At 40.1% G+C, this 21,943-nt stretch overlaps 1 protein-coding gene across 3 annotated transcripts in view; it reads right to left on the bottom strand.

Annotated features, from left to right (window-relative positions):
• Positions 1 to 592: 592 nt before the first annotated feature.
• LOC143430018 (octopamine receptor beta-1R) overlaps positions 593 to 21,943 on the bottom strand; it is a 126,478-nt gene continuing 105,127 nt past the window's right edge. For all 3 annotated transcript variants that reach the window (XM_076905978.1, XM_076905977.1, XM_076905976.1), the window contains exons 3-4: positions 5,805 to 5,916; positions 593 to 840 (exon numbers count right to left, since the gene is read on the bottom strand). In XM_076905978.1, coding sequence (XP_076762093.1) covers positions 630 to 840; positions 5,805 to 5,916 — 323 coding nt within the window. In that variant the 3' untranslated portion in view covers positions 593 to 629. The remainder of the gene's footprint in view (positions 841 to 5,804; positions 5,917 to 21,943) is intronic.

A 21,943-nucleotide genomic window follows, 5' to 3' on the forward strand; every position in this document is an offset into this window, starting at 1 on the left:
TCCTTGAAAGTCCACGAGAATTTTCCAAAAGACCTAATAGTATTGTTTCTTTTTCTTCCAACGATTGTTGCAGGGTTAATATTAGAACTATTGAGGGTTAAAGTATACAATTTATACTTAAAAAAAAGAAAAGAGTATTGTTCATAAAAAAACCTACAAAAATGACTCAGTATAAATTTACAGAACCTTTATAATTTCCAAAAACTCCCACAAACAAAACTGAATACCAATTTTAATCTTTACAATATCCTCGACAATTCTAAGCTATCAAAGTCTCTCAACACAAACCCTTCCTCTTCTACCACCCCTGCTGTCATTACTGCGACATGTACCAGTGAAAAACGATCAAATTTAAAGAACCTTCGCAACATCTGGAACATTTCGAAAGCTACGTCGAGGTTCCTCAACGAAGACCCTCCCCTCTATCATCCCTAATCGTCGCAACGCGTTTTCGATCACTCTCGAGGGCCACAAGCGGTGACCAGCCAGGGGAACCGCCAACCAACGAAGAAAAGCCAACAGTGACGGCGTTTCTCAGCCTGGCGGTTCGCCATGCGCGTCTCGCGTGCCGATTTCCCTGCTCGATCGTCGAGCTCGACGCGGCTGTTGTCCACGGGGAGTCTCTCACGCTAGACGAACTGCGACGGCGTCTTCCAGCAGCTCGCGCAACACGGCAGCGCGCTCTTCAGCGTGTCCTTGAAGGCCTCGCGGAAGTCGCGGTTGAAGTACGCGTAGATCAGCGGGTTCAGAGCGCTGTTGAAGTAGCCTATCCAGAAGAGGACGGACACGACCGTGTCTGGACAGTAACAGCTCTCGCGGCACAGAGACGTCGTTAGATACCTGAAATCAGACAAATTTTCGTTTGCATCAGATGATCTAGCGTCGATGATTGTTGATTGAGAATTGTTAGCAATTTTGTGAGAGATGTATTTTTTAAATATTGTTCTTCAAGGCATGGAAATGATCTTTTTTGTCTGCATTAGATGATTTAGGTATTGTTGATTAAGAATTGTTAGCAATTTTGTGAGGGATCTATTTTTTTAAATATTGTGCTTTAAGGCATGGAAATGATCTTTTTTGTTTGCATTAGATGACTTAGCTACTGTTGATTAAGAATTGTTATCAATTTTGTGAGAGATGTATTCTTTTAAATATTGCTCTTTGAGGCATGGAAATGATCTTTTTTGTTTGCATTAGATGACTTAGCTATTGTTGATTGAGAATTGTTATTAATTTTGTGAGCGATGTATTTTTTTAAATATTGTTCTTTGAGGCATGGAAATGATCTTGAAGGACTTGAATGATTTTCTATGCAGATTTTATGCTAGATTCTCGATTACTCTCGGCTAATTTACATTGCAAAATAACGAGCCGCTGTACTAGAAAGCTTTCGCACTGAAACTTTTCCACTAAATGGGTTCCAATTAAATAAATTCGATAGTTGAATGCTTGAGTCCCTAAAGGCTGTCGAGATTGACGTTCGAAAGGCTACTAAAGAAGTAGCACGAGTACAACTCTTCGAGTTCTCGTGGAGAAGCTCATTATATTTCTGGTTTGTCAATTGTTATGTAAATATCTCGATCGATTAATTTACGACTGTTTAATATTCCTTTCAATTCGTTTTGCTATTTAGAATTATTGCTAAATTTGGATTCTAAAATATCCACTTTTTTTTATTATCCTCTTAACCTTCTCGAGTTGCAGAACATTTAATATCCCTCAAATTTTCATTTCTTCCCCCAGTTCTTTAAAAATGGTTTCATCAGAATATCCGAATAAATCGTATCGATTCAATTAAGCCACAATTTTCTAAACGTAGCCACGCGAAGCACAATTTTAATTCACCAGCGTTCTCTGTCGATCGTTCAGCGAACTCGATGGCGAGGATCGCGCCTCATTTTGCGTCGATTATAAAATTGCGTGGATACAATCTCTTAACTCGTTTCGACAGGTGGCCAGGAAACGGATACCACGGACGCGTTGCAAGAGACACGCGGTGTTCACGGTTCTGCTGCTTCTAATTAAAATATTCAGCGTCCAGCTCGAATTGTCCGTCTCGCAACTGGTGCAACAGAATTTACGCTTTCGCGAGGAGTTTCACGGATTATCGAATTAGAACGAACCTCTGACACGTGGAATTGAACGTCTGAATCTCGTTGACCTTCTAAGAGAAAATAATAACGAATCCATTACAATCAACGAATGCATAAAACAAAGGAGTGACGTTGTACCACTCTATTGGAAGCCATGTTTAATTCATGAAAGAACGTGGTACCAGGCCATTAGACAGTTTTTATTAATTTTTAATCCGCGAGTAGACGCAATAGCGTGTCATTACTCATTCGTAACTCGTCGATGAGCATAATAACACGACGTTGGTTACCATTATCATTTCACGAATTTACGCAGTACTATGTTAATGTAATATCGCAGTCACCATTTTCGTTCTCCAACCAAACACAGTGTTACGCAAATCGTTACTATTTTTATTTCTTAAACAAAGATAGATCTAATTCATTACAATTTTTTATTCATATTTCGATAAGTACTGCAAATCGTTGCCATTTTTTTAGCAAATAGAAAATTGTTCATCATTTCACGAATTTACGCGGTACTATGTTGATATAATATCGCAGTCACCATTTTCGTTCTCCAAACAAGCACAGTGTTACGCAAATCGTTACTATTTTCATTTCTTAAACAAAGATAGATCTAATTCATTACAATTTTTTATTCATATTTCGATAACTACTGCAAATCGTTGCCACGTTTCTTTAGCAAATAGAAAATTGTTTAATGTCATTGAAAAATGTAGAACTATTTGATGAATTGCAATTTGTTATTCGTGGATGAAGAATTATAGAATGATAAATTCGAATGTATAGGTATTGGTGAATTGAAATGGTAAAATTGCAGCAGTGCGAGGATCGAGCGCGCAGAGGCAAACTTTGGAACGATTCGCGAAAACGCGTGGTCAGCGTGGGACGAGCGCGTAACGCGCAGCCGCGACACATGCCAATGAACGCGTTCGACGACTTCCATAAATCAGCGGCGCGCACAGCACGATCAGCTCGACAGCTCGATGGACGCGGATTTCTGGTCCGCGGGACGTTTCGAAACGGCGGCGTCTGACTCGAAAATAAATCACTTCTGCGCAGCGGATGAGAATATGAACGTTCGTCAGCCCCCAACGATCGTGTCGTCCCTCGAAATAATGCATTCGAAGCGAGTTTCTCCAAAGCTTTTTTATAGTTCCATTTAAATTCTCTTTTCTTTCGATAAGAAACTAGTAAGAGTAAAAAAGTGTTTTCAATTGATTTGTTAATAAAGTTGATGTATAGAATAATGTTTGAGACAAAGACGCAAACTCGAAGCACCTTCCAGCCAAATTTACGGACGCGCGCACCCATTAGAACAGAGGCGAGTCCACAACTTCCGCCAACTCGAAGCTTCCTTGCCTCGCCGCAAGTAACGAGGAGTCTTTTATCAGGGAGACAATTAACGATAACTCAGGCCCCGGCACAATGAAATCCCCGCGATGGGATCGCGAAATCGTGAACTAGTTTCGAAGAACGTTTAACACTCGGAATCCTCGTTAAATCCTAAATGTCTCGTGACTCGCGGCTGCTTTATTATTTATGGCAATAAGAAGGGAAGTTCCACCCCCGCGGAAGTGTACTACAATCCGTGAGTACAGAAGTTCGCGAAGTCCCCCGGCTATTTTATTGAAAATTAATGGTACAACCTCGAAATTCGAACTTTGAAATAAAGCAACTTCTTTTAACGCAATGTACGATTATTATAATCTTCATAAATCTATAAGGTGTTCGAAAACTCGAAATGTAGCGGCTAGCAGTAAGGCACAATAGAAGACTTTCTGCTACAAACAATTAGCAATTAAACCATTTTAGAGGAACTGTTTTAAGCTTTTAATATTTTCGAGGTATGCGATAATTAATTTTCTTCAACGACTTTAATGGCATATGCGGAAGTCATGAACTGGGGATTTTCGAAGGGTCAACTGTTCGTGGCTAAGTTACCCTTGGTCACCTCGAAAAAAGGTATCAGACCCAGCAGAAATCTCGTCACATGACCAAATATGGTAAAGACAAAGTCAGCTCTCATTAAAGGCACCACCACCCTTCTCTAAAAAGGCGCTGGCCTAAGGGTAGGAAATGTTAGTAAAAACGGAAATAACCAATCGAAAGGCGCGAGAAATATATCGTCTTGACGAGATAGAGAGAATCCTTCGAGAATCCCTCGGTATAGCATTAAATAAAAAGCTCTAAAAACGACTTCGTAACTTTGCACCCTATCTCGAATATCCTGAACACGCGAAAATAAACTCTTAGTCGCAGGAACCCCTCAGAAATTTTTAACCAGCGATTGCAGAGATATTCCAAAGTATCGAGACGAAAATGGAGAATAACCAGGAAGATCATTAAAAAGTCTTGCAGTAACAGTCAGACATCTCGAAATAGTGACTTATATTACTTCGTAACTTTGCACCCTGTCTCGAACACGCAAAAATAAAGTCTTAGTCGAAGAAACCCTTCAGAAAGATTCCCCAAATATTCGAAAATCGCGAATAACCAGGAAGATCATTAAAAAGTTAGACATCTCTAAATAGTGACTTATATTACTTCGTAACTTTGCACCCTGTCTCGAATATTCTGAACACGCAAAAATAAACTCTTAGTCAAAGAAACCCTTCAGAAAGATTCCACAAATATTCGAAAATCGCGAATAACCAGGAAGATCATTAAAAACTCTTGTACACAACTCTAAATAGTGACTTATATATATATTTCCAAGCGACACGATACGCTCCAGATTCCTCTTTTGAACGATACTCGAACACTTTCCGCTTCCTCCATTTCGCGCGTCTTCCCTCGACGTTCCCCGTGCCGGAAGCGTCCCGTTTCGACGACAGTGGCGGGGCGCGAGAGACTGAGAATTCCGTCTGGCGTTCGACGGACGAGCTCGACGGCTGCAAGCCGTTTCGACGAGAGACCCGTCGTCCCATCCGCAGTCAACTTTCCACGGCGAACACTCGCGAAAGCTGAGCCCAGCCGCATGTTTTATTAATGCAAAGTCCCCGTCCTCGAGTTCGCCGTCAGTTTTACGCGAACCAGCCCTAACTATTTGCTTGACTAAGCGATGCGACCGCGTTGCGTTCCACGGGGAACGCGACTTCCTTCTTATTGCCTGGGAATAATGAGACCAGCCGTCGGTTGTCCCGCTGGGAATTCGCAGCGATGGACGTCCATCGAAAGCGATTTACGAGTGGAAATGTGCTCGCGGTTTGCTTGTTATTTCGGTCGGCCATTTTGCCGCAGCAGAAGGGAGTTCTCATTGCTGTTATTACCTTGGAACGAGAGATTTAGAGATTGTATTTTACGGAAGACAAGATAAGAGGGAATTGAAGAAGAAGAAAATTATGTTCGACGGTTTGTTTTGGAGAGAAACAATTTTTTTTAATCGATGGCGCATGTGTGCATTAATAAAGTTTGAAGATGTGGGGCGGACGTGTGACCGCATCTTGCATGACTGCACTTCAGACTGCATGATCTTAAGGGCCGCGTCACCAGTGCTGCGACCAGAGTCGTTCGTTTCTCGAAGACCAAGATTTTAAGCAGAATTGTTTTTTTTTTTTTAAACGAGGAATACTTTGAATGATCTGAGCATTGACTGTATCATCAATTTACGTTGATACGAATTTGAACAGAGTATTTGTTAAAAATAATGACGAATGGTGATTTTTAAAAATTAATTTTCGAATAAGAATATTTATTCTCGCTTACCAAAGGAAAAATGGCAGCCAACAAAGGAGGAACGCGCCCATTATTATGCCGAGCGTCCTCGCAGCTTTGTGCTCAGCCCTCCAACTCTTCGTTTGCTGTCGTATCGAAGTGCCTGAAACAATGATTAATTTACATTAACATTTGCGTCTCTTTTAAACGTATTTAAAGTATTAAGAGAAGGAAGAACGATCGAATGTTTGTTATTAAGAAAATTATATTCAAATTTAGCTTATTGGTCATATAAATGTTCAATTTATAGAAAAAAGTGTAACTTTAAAAGTTCGAGATCGTAAGAAGAGCGATTTGGTACACGAAAAGCGCTCGATGGCTGGTGGATCTCGAATACACGTGAAGAAATATGGAATCTCAGTGAATGGCTCTGAACTTGAGCCTAACCTGGGAGGAGGCAAAGTACCGGCAAAGATGTCTCCAGCTTCGGATTATGAAAAATTGTAGTGCTTTTTGAAGAGTCTTAAACTTCCTTCGGACGGCTCGTGAGAAGCCATTTTACTATTCCAAAGACGAGAGTCGAGTTTAAAGAGGAAGTTTCACGCTGCTCTGAAACTTGCCAAACTGCTGATTCCTTGCAAACAGTCCATCGCTGTTTTTCAAAGCGCAGAAACTTTGAACATTTTTTATAAATTAAAAAATGAGGTATCGTAAAAAAAAAAAAGTATGAGAAAATATTCAACAGCTGAATTGATGTAACTTCGTGAAAAAAATAGCAATTTTTTCGTCCCAATTTTACTCGGTTTTGTCGCAATTAATTTACGTTAATTAAATTGAAACAATTTTAAATGAAGATAATACCTAATTTCGTTTAATATTATCGAATGAGAAATTGTTTGCTCAGTTTAGAGGTTTATTGTCACGAGCAATTTCTTACGTTTAAATATCAATTCTATCTCACCCTCTACATCCCTCACTAAAGCCATAAATATCCGAGCCTGCGAACGATCGATCGTTTTCAGCTTTCAACTGCATCTTTTTATTATCGGGCATTGTTTCGAGGGAAACGAGCGACGTCGATGGATTATTAATATCGCGATTCTACGTCGCGCACGTTGACGAGCCGCATCGATAATTAATTCCAATTTCAACGTGACCACGCTCCAAGAATTCGACCATTCCGTGAAACAAAAATCGCGATTGAAAGAAAGATAAATAAAAATACTTTGGGTTTCGATGCTTCTTTCGAGATCTAACCATTCCGTGAAACAAAAATCGCGATTGAAAGGAAGATAAATAAAAATTTCTCTTTCGAGATCTGAAATTTCATTCCATCGAATCGAAAGCAAACACATTTGCAACATAAAAGCATCGTAATCGAACATGAAACAAAAATAGCTGATCGTTTAAAATCAAATTGATACAAATTTAAAAATGAAATCGTTCGAATTGGCAAAAATCGTTGCACGGAATCCGCACGCGTGAATACGTGCGTTCCTCGAATAATTGAAACAAACTTCGTTGCCATTTCGACTAGCAAAATTTAAGCGAAACTATACGAGAGTTAATTGTGAAACAAATTTCGAGCGTCCCACGAGGCGATCGAAAGTAAACTTAAAAATGGCGTTCGCCAGTATTTCGCGTGGAACGAGCCGCGTTTCGAGCAATTTGCATTGGCGAGGCACATCGACGCGCAATACTTAAAATTTCCATCGACGACCACGACAGATAATTGCTTGTATTTCATACTGACAAGCGTGGACGAGAAAATATTAATAGAGCAGCGTTGACGCGCGAACGACAAGAACTTCGTGGGCGTTTTATCGAATCACCACAGAGTCCCGTCCCGTTTAAACAGTCGTTAATTTCGACACGAGCTCCGCTCGTTTAACAAATATCGTGAAACGTGTTTATTTATTACGTCGTTCCGCGCGAGGATTATCTCAGCGTGACTTGAAGCGGTATTGATTTATTGACACATCTCGCGATTCTTCTCTCTCGTTCCCAATATTTGATCCAACTTCGAAATTCTTCGACAAACAGCTTTCACTATCACCAAATACGAGCCACGTTTTTTTTACACCACTGCGAAATCGTGAGAAAATAAAACAGTGCTTAACACAAACGAAACACAGATATTCGTATGATTATTACATAAAATCGATCCAATTGAAGAATTCTGAAGCGTTTAACACTTTCACGCAAATGACGTCTATAGCCGTCAGATTCTTGGCGATATGTACGCAAATGACGGTTATAGCCGTCGTGAATATTTTAATAAATAATTGCATATTAGTTGTTTTTTTCGCTTTGGAACATTTGAGTATTTAGAGACAAATGACTGCTATAACAGTCGAAAGATGATTCTGTGAAGACGAATCATTTATTCTGTATTTTTTCATGAATTAAGTAAAGCAAATGCCGTATAGTCGTCGAAAGTTTTTTGGGGAAAACTGTAGCAAAATGTAATAATTTTCATTTGCAAACATACAACTTACACTGGATTTAAACAATCAAAAAAGAAAATGTGTTTCTGAGGGCGATCGTAAAGTCAAAAAAATGATATGCTGAGCAAATGACGATTATAGTCGTCGCAAGTTTTTTGGGGAAAACTGTGGCAAAACTGTATATATTTCTGAGGGCGATCATAAAGTGAAAAATGTGCGTCAACGTGTTAAATTCCGTGGACAAAGTCAACCTGTTCTTCGTCGCGATCAGAATCAAAGGTTCGAATGCGGATCAAACCGCGTCCCTCACAATCGAGACGTCAGAGACTGACATAGTACACACCGTTCAAGCTCATTATTCGCCGGTGTGGATCGATATCGCAACGAGCCGTATGAATTCGTCGGCTTGTTCGATAGCCCGACAAGTAATTGCGTGTGTACACTTAAATCGAGCGTGCAGTTGGGCGTGCGAGGCCTCCTTGCATCTTGATGGACGAGGCGCATCGATCTCTGCAGAAGCAAAGCCTGTGAGCATCGACCAGCCTAACCCAAATCCATCCCACTGCGCTGGTGCACGCGAGAACGCCTCTACTTCTCGCCCCGTTTTCTCGTTTTGGGCCTCTGTTTTACCTGAACAGCCGTCGAGCGTCGTCCCGCGCGAGAACGAGTAGGTCATCTTCTGTTAGAAACGGAAACGAAACCGTTGCGATGATTATACACCCTCGCATCGATACTCGTCTCGTTTGATCGCGAGTATTACTCGATATTGAGTAGACGATGCGATGAAAAATGTCGATGTTAAAGGTATTTGATGGGTAAATGAAATTAAATTGGAATTTTCGCGCGTGCAAAGCTAGCACGCGTCTGGCGAGTCCCTCCACTACATCGTTAGATCGAAATTCACGGACTGTGGCCCGCTGAGCTTTCCTAGTCGCCGCTAGGTGTCTAAAACAATTAGCTCTCTCGCTAGAGACTTTCACACCTGAGGATATATAAGGCGGATTGGAGGGGCGAGTTGTTGCGTCCTTGTGACGTAGCCTCGCTTATGGCGATGGCTGTAACCGATGATGCGACTCCTGCTGTCCAATGGAGTACACCCAGACCCCTACTGCGAGACCCACCCCACACTGGCCCTGCGACCCTGCCCTGACTTTGCGACCCGACCCTTGCCCTGCCCTGGCTTTGCGACCCTGCCCTGGCCCTGCGACCCTACCCCACCAGCGCTGGCCCCCAAACCCCCACAAAAACACAGCGATTACCCCTGGGGAGAAACCCCAACCCCCCAAAAAACACACAGAAACTACCCTTGGGGATAAATCCCCCACAAAAACACATCAGCGTCCCCTAAGTAGCCCAAACCCCCCACAAAAACTTATAAACTTCCTTAAAAAGGAAGTACTCCCCAAACCCCCACAAAAAACTCATGAAACTTTCTTAAGAAGGAAGTAACCAACCCCCAATCCTCACAAAAATTGATCCAACTCTCCAAAAAAATGACCCCCATCCTGTGACCATTAAATAATCAAGAAGTGTTGGAATATAAAGGTTTCTGATACCTATTTGAATGAAGTAAAATTGATATACAATTGTTTTTAAATTTCTAGTGCAATAGTAGGAATTTTCTAATTTTAAAGCAGTTTCTTAACACCGTTTTGCTTTTATTGTTTCAATAAAATATATTTGTACATCGAAATGTAACTTTCACTTTTTATTTATGATTATCAGGATCGAGAGTTTTAATATCGAATAATAAGGGACAATTGATATTAGTCATTAAAGTGCATCAACTGTTGAATTATTTGGGTATTATCACTGCCAATGGCATAAGTGTATCAATCTCGTCGCTAATCGCTACACGTCTCTCGAGTGGTACGTCAAAGTGAACGCACACGCGTTTAAGCAAATTGGAAGGAATCGATGCTGACGTCGAGGCGATTTTACAGCCACTCCACTGACAAGTGTGTAACAGGATTCCTTATCTCTAAATCCTTTGAATCACTTTAGAAGGGACCAAGTTTTAGCCGAGAGAACTCGCTTAAGTAGTGGCTCCCAAGTGTCTTGAAAAATTCACCAGGGCAAACGAAGGCTCGCGTGCCGCTGAAACCAGGAACGGGCATATCCGTTTCACTGGAATTCACCAGTGAAAGAACTTTACGACGCTTCTGGCTGATCCCTCGAATGCGTACGGGGAACTGCTGCTTTGGGATTTCGAAAGTGTGCTGAATGGATAGAGGAACTTTTGTCTGAAACGGAAGTGTCTCTGCGTCGACCAACGCTAGACAGTGGGAGACAAGTCATCTGTGGTGAGTTAGCTGAGAAAAGCTGCTTTGCGAGAATCTTAACTTCTGCTATTGTTCTTGTCGTTCTTCTTGCTCTTCGACTTGAGTATTCGTTGAATCTTCTTACGTTGCAAGTAGCTTCCTTTTCTTAGATCAATGTTCAATAGTTTTCCGCTTGTATCATCAGTTACTTAATAATCTCCTTGCAATTTGGAGCATGCGTACCTCTAAAGCGACATTTTTGATATTTTAAAAATGAATAAAAATTTATTTCGTAGACATTACAGTTCTAACAAATTTCAAAAAACAAAACCACATAAGTTACAACTATATTTTAAATCTTATGTGGCGCAACTCAGACAAATTACGTGTCAAGTGTTACACGAGTCAAAGTAATCTACATCATTAGTCATTTTAGAATTTTTCAAATTTTCAATTAAACAAATTCCACTGTTTGAAAGAAGAATAACAAAGAAAAAATACTGCTTTACGATAACAGAATTGGTAAGAAACAATTGGACAATGGTATCGAGGTGTCCAATAGATTTTAGGGCATCCTGTTTTTCAATTAAATAAATTTTCAATTAAATAAAATACACTGTTTGAAACAAGAATAATAGAAAAAATACTGCTTTACGATAACAGAATTGGAAAGAAACAATTGGACAATGGTATCGAGGTAGCCAATAGATTTTGGGGCAGCTTAATGTCCACCCCAGAAAAGATCTCGAACATAAGAAGTCGATAACAGTGGGGCCATGTAGCTACGTGATATTATCGTCAAGGTTCTCATTGTTTAGCCAGGCTGTGTGAGGGCAAAATGGCGAATTCAATGCGCAGCCATTGTCGAACGCTGTTCCACGAGCTCGACTGAATCTTGCCACTCCACAGGACACGTTTCAGGGCAACTTCTAGTGGACAACCCGCGTTTTATGGACTCGAGCGATTAGATTCGAGCGGAGGGTAAATGTTGGCGCAAGTTGGATCGCATTCGCGCGCGGCGGTTAATTGGATTTTAGAGAGTGAAATTGTGAATTACGAATTAGGGCGTATTAAGTGGCCCGCTTAGTACCAGCTGAGAGATTTTCTATCTCGATTCGCGGGACGTGGAACACGTATCTAAACAAATTTCAGTGTGTTATTAATTTCGAACGAGTTAAATCTATTGATCATTAAGAACTAATTACGTTCACGATTTTAACAGCTAATAAGTTATCTTTGACATCATCTTAACTCGTATTTCCACCAAATATTCGACGCAAAGGTCGACCTATAATTCTGCACGATATACAGGGTGTATAATAAATTTCTCTTCTTTTATTCTAATTGAATTTGTTTCGAAATCTTCGTTGCGTTACAATTTTTTTTTCATGCTGCAATTAAACGCACGAACTATTAATATTAAAAAATGATTTCACCAGCTTCGAATCTCTAGTTTCAACAGAATAAAGATGGACGCAAAGCATGTTAAGTCACGACGAGGATTAACGAAGAACCAGGTTCGTAAGATGCAAACTAACAAAGCTCCCGATGATTCTGTTTCAGAGCTCTCACCGTCAGTCGCGAGCTTAATGAAATTCGTCTGGTACTTTTCTCTCGCTCGCTGCTTTCTTCTATTTTCCTTCTTTTCAAACAGGCGCGCTGAATCAATCTTCCAGACGCGACAACGAGAGACCAAGGAAAAGATTGGCTCGCCACCCGTGGCGGAGGCCAGTTTGATGCCCCATCCTTTTGTCTCGACGTCGTTTGGCCGCGTAACAAATTGCATTAGAGGCTGGGAGTGAATGTCGTTCCTCTTCGCAGCGTTTGTTATTAGAGACGCGATTGGCGGACGATGGAGGGGGCATCGAACGATCTTACGGGTCACTGTCGATCCTCTGTCGATAGAAATCGTTCGTTTGCTATCGATTCTTTCGTTGTCAGAAAAGTTGCACAGTCTCCAATGCGAGCAATGAAATAAGTCGAAACGCTTGAGCAAAGGAATTGCTTGAATTAATTGCTATTTAATATTGAGGATGGACTTAATACTGAGTAAGTAGAATTCTCTAATACGAAATTAATTCTAAAATAAATCTATAATAAAATTAAAAAGATTGTTTTTTAAATTAATGATTAATGTCAATGCTATAATAATTACAGTGGCAGAGCAAGATATAGATTTTTCTAAATCTATTAATATTGAGAGTGCAGGTGTGTAAGAAGGATTTAATACTGAGTAAGTAAACTTCTCTAATATAAAATTAATTCTAAAATAAATCTAAGATAAGATTAATAAGATTGTTTTTTAAATTAATGATTAATATCACTGCTAAAATAATTACAGTGGCAGAGCAAGATATAGATTTTTCTAAATCTATTAATATTGAGAGTGCAGGTGTGTAAGAAGGATTTAATACTGAGTAAGTAAACTTCTCTAATATAAAATTAATTCTAAAATAAATCTAAGATAAGATTAATAAGATTGTTTTTTAAATTAATGGTTAATATCACTGCTGAAATAATTACAGTGGCAGAGCAAGATATAGATTTTTCTAAATCTATTAATATTGAGAGTGCAGGTGTGTAAGAAGGATTTAATACTGAGTAAGTAAACTTCTCTAATATAAAATTAATTTTAAAATAAATCTAAAATAAGATTAATAAGATTATTTCTTAAATTAATAGTTAATACCACTGCTAAAATAATTGCAGTGGCAGAGCAAGATATGGATTTTTCTAAATCTTCAGGTTCTCATAAAATATTCAAAGGCTCTCCGTTTAAAGGGGTATCTCGCAACTAATTCCTATCTACACGGAAACTCCAGCTGGCAGATTATTTAATTTTCACCTTAATACCGTGCCAAAGAAACCGACGCTCCCATCCTAGAGGACCCGCGATGCAAATTCAATCACAACCCCAGCCACGGATCCATTTTCGCTTCATCCGCGTCGTTCCTTCAAAATGTCCCGTCTGAATCCGGCTGCACCTAATTTCGCCAGAGACTGGATCCATCCTGGTCGTTAATCCACCGTCTCCTCGTCCTCTCGCCTCTGTTCTCCGCCTCGAACGCGTTTCAATGGAATCGCCTACGTCCGTGGCTCTCTCAAAAGAAAGTCTTATCGTTCCACGATTTCACTCGTGGATCTCGCGAGTGATCCAGCAGAGGGGATCAAGAGCCGCCACTGACGCCATTTCATCTCCATTACCGCGTTTCTTTATCGCGGCGACACTGATCATCCTGTCGAAACGCGAGAGGACCGCCTTCGAGAGAGATCCGTTGCCAAGGGTATCACGAGAGCCCTCGTTCACGCGACACCTTATCGCCCTCGATATTTCGCCGCGTTTGCACCGCTGTTTCCTCTGCAGAGTGCATTCGAGAGCTTTCACTCACTGCACGATTCATCCGTGACAGTACACGTTCGATACGCTACTGTGCTCGAAAGTACCAGGGACTTTTGTTCATTTTCAAGAAGCGTAATTTTGTTTTTGTGTACGAGATTGTTAAGATGGATGCACGAGAGATTGGTAAGAAGATGTAAGGGTAGAGTTTATTGTAGAGGTTGTACTAATTGTTTAGAAAAATTTAAAGTATTTTGCAGGGTAATAAAATTGTGCTGAAGGCTTTGGTTCTGAGAAAAATGATTTTGATAGTTTACTACATAGGTGTGTGCTAGTAGTACGACTCCATTGGTAGTAGATCAGCCGTCGCGCTAACTATTGACTTCTATCACTTGCAGCCACAGACTTCATGAATATTCAACATTTTTGGTAAAAACGAAGTCACAAATGCAATTTTATTTTGCAGTTGAGTTTTGTTTTTTGTTTTGTATTATTATTTGGTACGATTATAAAATTAGAAAAGCTCTTTGTTGTTTACTGATAAGAACAGCAGTAGTCGCGTGGGGACTTATACTAATGGCTTAATTGCGAATTCAAGTGGAATTTTTAGTCATCTCAAAAAACGTATATCTCAAGGCGTATGGAACTTTATCAGATACCTCTCAGTGGAAAAAATATCCCCTAAAATTCCTTGTTATCATCAACGACCCACTATTTCTAAATATTTCATCTACTAGAGAACTCAACTGTACCTTTCGAGATCACATGCGTACTCAGTTGACTTTCACCATGCAAACAATATTATAAACTATAAAAACAATATAAAAAATTTCTCTTCAGTCAAGATTCCAAGATAAAGAATACAAATTTCAAAAAAAACTCAATCCTCCCAAAAAATACATCCCCTAATAAATTTTCTGTACTCTACAAATTTAAAAAGCTGCATATCATTAGCAGAACAATGGCTGCCAATGTTAAACATAACCGCACCATCTTCTCAAACCACAAAATCTCTCCAGATTACAATGCACTTTCGCAAGACGCAAGAACGTCTCAATTTTCGTTCATTTCTCCCCCAACCCAGGATCTTCATCTTAATCCACAGCCGTTTCTAATTTGGGACTCAATCCACCCAAAAAATACATCCCTTAAAAAATTTTCTGTACTCTACAAATTTAAAAAGCTGCATATCGTTAGTAGAACAATGGCTGCCAATGTCAAGCATAACCGCAAACTCTCTCAAGATTACAATGCACGCTGGCAAGACGCAAGAACGTTTCAATTCTCGCTCATTCCTCGCTCAACCCAGCATCTTCATCTTAATCCACAGCCGTTTCTAATTTGGTACCGCAGGGACGATCGGGAGCGTTTCCAGTCCGTCGTTGCGTTCGCGTGGCTCCTCCAGCGTGTCCCGCCCGTTTCGCCCCTCGCGTTCGCAGCCGTCGTTTCCAGATATCGAGCGAGCGAGCGGAGGGTGAGGGTGTCCCGGGTGTTCCCGTTGGAGCTGCCTGCCTGCTGGAGCCGCGTTCACTGACCTACCCTGCCGCAGCCTGCGAGAGATCAAACCCACCCCCAACGCGCTCCTTCCTCCTGGCAGTCGTTCTTTCTCGCGTTTCTCTCTCTCTCTCTCTCTCTCTCTCTCGCAACCGCTGCTTCTCGCCCTCTCCTTGCCAGGCTGCTCTTCAGACCCGTCTTTCGAGTCGAGCAGACGCCGCGTTTGAAATCGAGACCAACGTTCCGCCGCCCACCAAACCCAGCAGCGATGCTGTTTTTCAGCGGAACGTTTTAATTGTTCCAGCAATCCCTGGAGTTCCGCGCTGGATTATTTCGCGGGTAATGAAGCGTCCTGTTTTTTGGCGGGGGTTATCGCGAACGAAATGCAGCCTGCTGCGCTTAATGAGGGGACGGTTTAGAGTTGATTGGGGTTTGATTCGTATATAAGGCTTGTCGAGGGAGGTTTGGTTGCTTTTGAGGACCGTGAAGGTCTTCTGAGTTATTGAACGTGAGATTATTATTAATATTTTTTTATGGGATGTAGGAGTATTTTGGAAATTAATTTCATTTGGTTAAATTAGGTGTTGTGGGTTATTGGTTTCTTGGAAAATATTTAGTTGTGCTTGTCGAGGGAAGTTTGGTTGCTTTTGAGGTATGCGAAGGTCTTCTAAGTTATTGAACGTGAGATTATAATTAATATTTTTTTTTTGTAGGATGTAGGAGTATTTTGGAAATTAATTTCATTTGGTTAAATTAGGTGTTGTGGGTTATTGGTTTCTTGGAAAATATTTAGTTGTGCTTGTCAAGGGAGGTTTGGGTGTTTTTGGGGAACGTGAAGGTCTTCTGAATTATTAAACGTGAGATTATAATTAATATTTTTTTTTTTTGTAGGATGTAAGAGTATTTTGGAAATGAATCTTATCTGGTTAAATTATGTGTTATGAGTTATTGGTTTGTTGGAAAATATTTGTTGTGCGTGAACTCGTGTTAACTATGAATAATGATTTTTTTTCATTAATCAATGCAAAGATAGAATTTACTTTTTCTTTAATTTCTCAGGCACAAATGTATCCACTGATCCTCGCAATTATAATTCAGCCAAAGTAGCGCGAACCATTTAGCTGGTCATTTGGCAGCAGGTAATTAACCCAGCTCTCAGTGGCGATAAAAAACTTGTCGCCACCAGATTCCAGCAGCCCCTCGCGAGGTCGCCCTTAAGTCATACGAGCAGGTGTAATGAAGAAGCCGAGGACAGGAAGAAACACGGCCAGGGGGATTGAAAAACAGAGGACGGCGGAAAGGAAATATTTTTCTTGCCATGTTCAAGTGCTCCGCGACCGTGCGAGCGACTGGGACGGGGTCTGAAAAAAAAAATGGGGTGGCAAAGTTCATCTCGAGAATAGGTCAGTGCACCTCCGCTCATATTGCTCTCCATGAGAGACTCGGTAAATAGTTTCACGGACTTCGCAGCGTGTTAACCGCTGGCGTAAATGAGCAACCAAGGAAGTTTCATTGCTGCCACCATTTCGTTCGTACATATAGTTGCATAATGAATGCGAGAAACATTGTACTATTAGTACATTACGTTTGTACCACTTTAAAATACAGTTCAATTGTAATTTGTTGTACATCTCAGTAGTTTCAATGAATAAATCAATTATTTGAACAGAATGCAACTGTGTTGTCATTATCCTGTAAGTCCAGCGATCCTAGAATGACCAATCCCAATCCTTAAACGAGAGAAATCTCGTCAAAAATAGCCACAAACCCAAGTAAATTAGTTGGAGGTGCAAATTTAGCGCTAGGATTACAGAATCTCGAGAATTCTTGGAAAATGACGTCACTTCTAAGAATTATAGAAATTCCAGGAATTATCAGTGACGTCATTTTCCAGGAAATGGCACATTTCGGATACCTCCTCGTATATTATGTTCTCCTGATACAAAGTCGAAAAATTGGGTTCTCGAGTGAAAAATCGGCAATGTATCAGGAGAACATGACGTCATAGGAGGTATCGGTAATTCCAGGAATTTTCGATGACGTCATTTCCAAGAAGTGGCATAATTCGGATACCTCCTCATATGTCATGTTCTCCTGATACAAAGTCGAAATTTAAGGGTTTCGATCGAAAAAATTGCAAATGTAACAGGAGAACATGACGTCATAGGAGGTATGCTTGCCACTTCCAGGAAAATGACGTCACTCCCAAGAATTATCGAAATTCCTGGAATTCTCGATGACGTCACTTCCAAGAAGTGGCATAATTCGGATACCTCCTCATATGTCATGTTCTCCTGATACAAAGTCGAAATTTTGGGTCTTCGATCGAAAAATTGAGAATGTATCAGGAGAACATGACGTCATAGGAGGTATTCTTGCCACTTCCAGGAAAATGACGTCACTTCCAAGAATCGCCAAAATTCCAGGAATTCTCGATGACGTCATTTCCAAGAAGTGGCACTATTCGGATACCTCCTATGACGTCATGTTCTCCTGATACATTTGCAATTTTTCGTTCGAGAACCCAATTTTTCGACTTTGTATCAGGAGAATATAATATACGAGGAGGTATCCGAATTGTGCCATTTCCTGGAAAATGACGTCACTGATAATTCCTGGAATTTTGGCGATTCTTGGAAGTGACGTCATTTTCCAAAAAATACCATTCATCGGATTGTTCCAATCGAGAGCCCAATTTTCGACTTTGTTTCGAACTTAATGGGGTGCAGGTTTATCTTTTACGAGTATTTTCTCGTTTAAGGATTGGGATTGGCCATTCTAGGAGTATTGAAGAGGTCTTTAAATGATTAGACAATGAATTAACAATAATTGATCCTTTTATTATAACTTTTCAACAATTTACAAACAACAGAAGTGTTCTTACAAGCTAATTGTTAGTTTATACCTTTATAAATTTATATACAATACGTTTGATACAACTAAAAATTACAAGCTGAGACTTATTAGCTAATTCTTATAAACTATTTGTACAAACCTATGTATAATACGTCTTATGCAACTAAAATTTATTTAAATTTCTAAGTGGTAAACTATTTTTCTTCGTTCTTCTTTATTCTTGAGGAAAAGCATAATGCTGTGTCGAATTATTTCCAATCGTTGCACTATTTCCATCATGACGACTCCTGGAGACTCCCAAATTTGATTGACTTCACTATTTCCATCATGGCGACTCCTGGAGACTCCCAAATTTGATTCACTTCACTATTTCCACCATGACGACTCGTGAAGATTCCCAAATTTGATTGACTTCACTATTTCCACCATGACGACTCCTGCAGACTCCTAAAAACGATCGACTTCACTCCTCAAAATCCAAATTCGATGATTGACTTCACTCCTTAAACGTAAACCATTTCTCACGAAAAAACTACGTGTCCAACATTTCGAACTGCTCCGCGATTGCACCAAGTTTCAATGGAATCGACGAGTAACGCTCGAAGTAACGAAAGTAGGTCTACTCGCGAGAGAGATGGCGCGAGAAAGGGAAGAAAAGGGGGAAGAAATCTTCGTTATGGGACTCGTACCTTTAACCAGCGGCCGCACGGTTCCGTGGGGGGGCGAAAAGTTTACCTCTCTGTCCCGTTTTCAATTATTCAACGCAGCCGCTGCTGTATTCGGGTCGGTCGTTAATTCGATATTATCAAGATTGCTCGCGGGAACTAAGGATGTTCCATGAATTATCGATGGCTTGGTCAGTCGTTCGAGCGAGGCCCGATAGCTGTAGCTGGAATTTAATCATTAAATGGAAGTATCAAGCGCCTCGACGTCGGTTACCAACCGCTTTCTTCGTTCTGTTGCATATTCGAGCACGTATTTAGAGACGGAATTAATGAAGGCATCAGTCGAGCGCTAAATTAATGAATCTTTTATTCATCGATGCGCGCCAACAAAATATGTAGGACACTAATAAATGTTTCATTAGAGCCTGCGTAGCGATAAAATCGATGAACTGGGCATCGATAGAGTTACTTGCTCTTCTTCTTAAATTAATTGTCGACCTTACTTTGTTCACTGCGATTGAATAATTCAAATAAGAGTAAAAGTAAAGAAGAGATAGAGATTAAATTTCGTTCTGAGCGCACCAAGGGACTCATTGGTCTGCTATTTAATAAACCCTGTGCAATTAACGCGAAGATAGTAAAGTCGAGTCAAAATATTCTTAATTCACGTGGAAATAAATTATACTTCGATCGAGATTGATACATGGAGGCACATAAAATCTAAGTTTCATCTAATTGTCGAAGAATCCATACTCAATTTCAAGCGCAGCCACTAAATATTTGATAAGCCATTCAACAATAAACCTCGAATTGATTTCCTGGTATGGCAAGAGTCTTTAAAGTGACCGTTCAGATGAAGTAGGTCACTAGCCTAGTGGTCACGGCTATAGTCACCTAGCGGAGGATCCGATCTCTAAGTCAACGTTCAGCCACATTTCTTTTCTCTCCACTCTGTCTCGATTTCACGTTTCTCATTTATTCGTTCGACAATGGAACGAAGCAATCAAATATTTGTCTTCGAAGTTAGCAGTCCAAATACTTCACGTTTTTGACGTGGACAGCATTGATCGTCAATGTTGGGGAATAAGTTCATAGCGTTTTTATATTTCTTTTATTTAACAACGATTTGTTTGATATTTGGCAAAGGGTAAGTATTCATTCGATAGAACTCTTTCTGCTCTACGAAACTATGTTAATTGTATTTTTGAGTTGTTTAATTTTCTATTAGTTTTGAGGCTTAGAAATGGAATAGTCGGAAGGCAAAAATCATTGCATTTACAGCACGAAAATGGTTTGCAAAGTTCAAAAATGACGACTTTGACGTCGATGACACGCCTCGCAGCGCGAGGCCTTCTGAATTCGATGACGAACGTCTCAAATCACTTTGGAACTAAAACTATCGCCAAACCAGAGTCGTGAATTGGCAGAAAAAATGAACAGCGATCATGAAACGATTCTCAATCACCTTCATTCAATCGAATTTACCAAAAAATTGGGAGCCTGGGTGCCTCACTTCGTTTAAATAAAAATCTTCCATAAAAACACTAGGAACTTATTCCTCAACCTAATAATTGATGATCGACCCTCGATAAGATCTCGATGAAAAGGGTAAGAACTTAAAAACATGGCGGCGAGTAATGCCACAGATCTAACCCCCAAATTCCAAAGATAGTTTCGACTCAATAAAATCAAAGCTTGCGCTCGAAGATAATAGAAATTGTGTGGCGTGCGTTGCGTAACAACGTTCTTAGACGAGTGTCTTAGAGTTGTCTCAATAAACAGCGATTCTGATTCTGAATAGCGCGACGTTTATCGTCGGTCATAAACGGGCCTTGATGCGTGCGCGCCACATTGCGGCTCGCACACGCGCGCAATTAAACGAGCAAGTAAACAGATCCTCCAGCGACGTTAATACCTGCGATAACTTATGGGCTGACCGGGTGTAATTTGTTGGTGTGAATTAGGCGCGGCCATTGCAATAATTTCACGCCACCGTCGACCAATGCGTTCATTCTTCTCACCCTCTCTGTCTCTTTTTGTTCATTCTCACGCGAATAATGGGACCGGATATAAATTGCGATTTTCAAAGACGAAGAATCAACACTGTTGTATCACTTTAAATATACTGAATCGCACGATAAATCGTGAACTTTGCCTTTTCATATATGTAAAATTAAATATGACATTTCAATATTTATTGCTTGTTGAAGAAAAATGAATTACATTTTAAATTGTTGCTATCGCGTTGTGGGAATATAATCGAATCGAATTTAAGTACAAACAATGCAAATGGACTGTGGTAAATTTTTTTTTGTATGATATCTTATTAAAAAAGGGTTTCTAGATGAGCTAGATTGATAGCTAAATTCTTGCTAGATGAAAAAAAAATAAATTACACTTTAAACTACTGCTATCACATTGTGGCAATATAATCGAATCGAATTTAAGTACAAACAATGCAAATGGACTGTGTTGAACTCTTTTTTTCGTGTGACATCTTATTAAAAAAGATGAGGGTTGGTATCAAAGAAAACATTACGAAAATCTGAAATAACAAAATGCTTGAAATTTCGATAGAAGCCAATAGAAGAGCAGCAGAGTGATTGAAGTAACTCTGACATACTTTGACGAATACCAGTGAGAAGTTCGAACCGTAAACCCTGTGCGTCGTAAAAAAAAGGAAAAACGGTCGTAGCTCGATGGACTAATCCGATGCACCGCTGGGACCGTAAAATTGCAACCAAAATAAAAAGTGTTCGTCGTGAAACACTCACTTGCCAGCGTACTTCTATGGATTTAAGTGGAGGCATGAAATTTATCGCGGGAAATAATAAAATTTGATGGAGAACACTTCCTCGGATTTATCTCGAGGCATCACAGACCATCAAACTCGTTCGCAATTTTTCCAATAAAATATACCACTAAACTTTGATCGTCTGTATTATTAAAGAACTTTCTGAGATAATAATCGCAGAGTTCGAATAAAATTTTTACATCCGACAATCTCATAAAAATAAGATATAAAAAATGTTCTAAACTTTGCAAATCGTCACTTAAACATTCAATTTTTATATAAGAACCTTCTTGACTGATTTCACTACCCCCTCGATCAATGCACAGGCGACTTTAC

This window comes from Xylocopa sonorina, chromosome 12, assembly GCF_050948175.1.
Source record: "Xylocopa sonorina isolate GNS202 chromosome 12, iyXylSono1_principal, whole genome shotgun sequence".
Classification (NCBI taxonomy): Eukaryota; Metazoa; Arthropoda; class Insecta; order Hymenoptera; family Apidae; genus Xylocopa; species Xylocopa sonorina.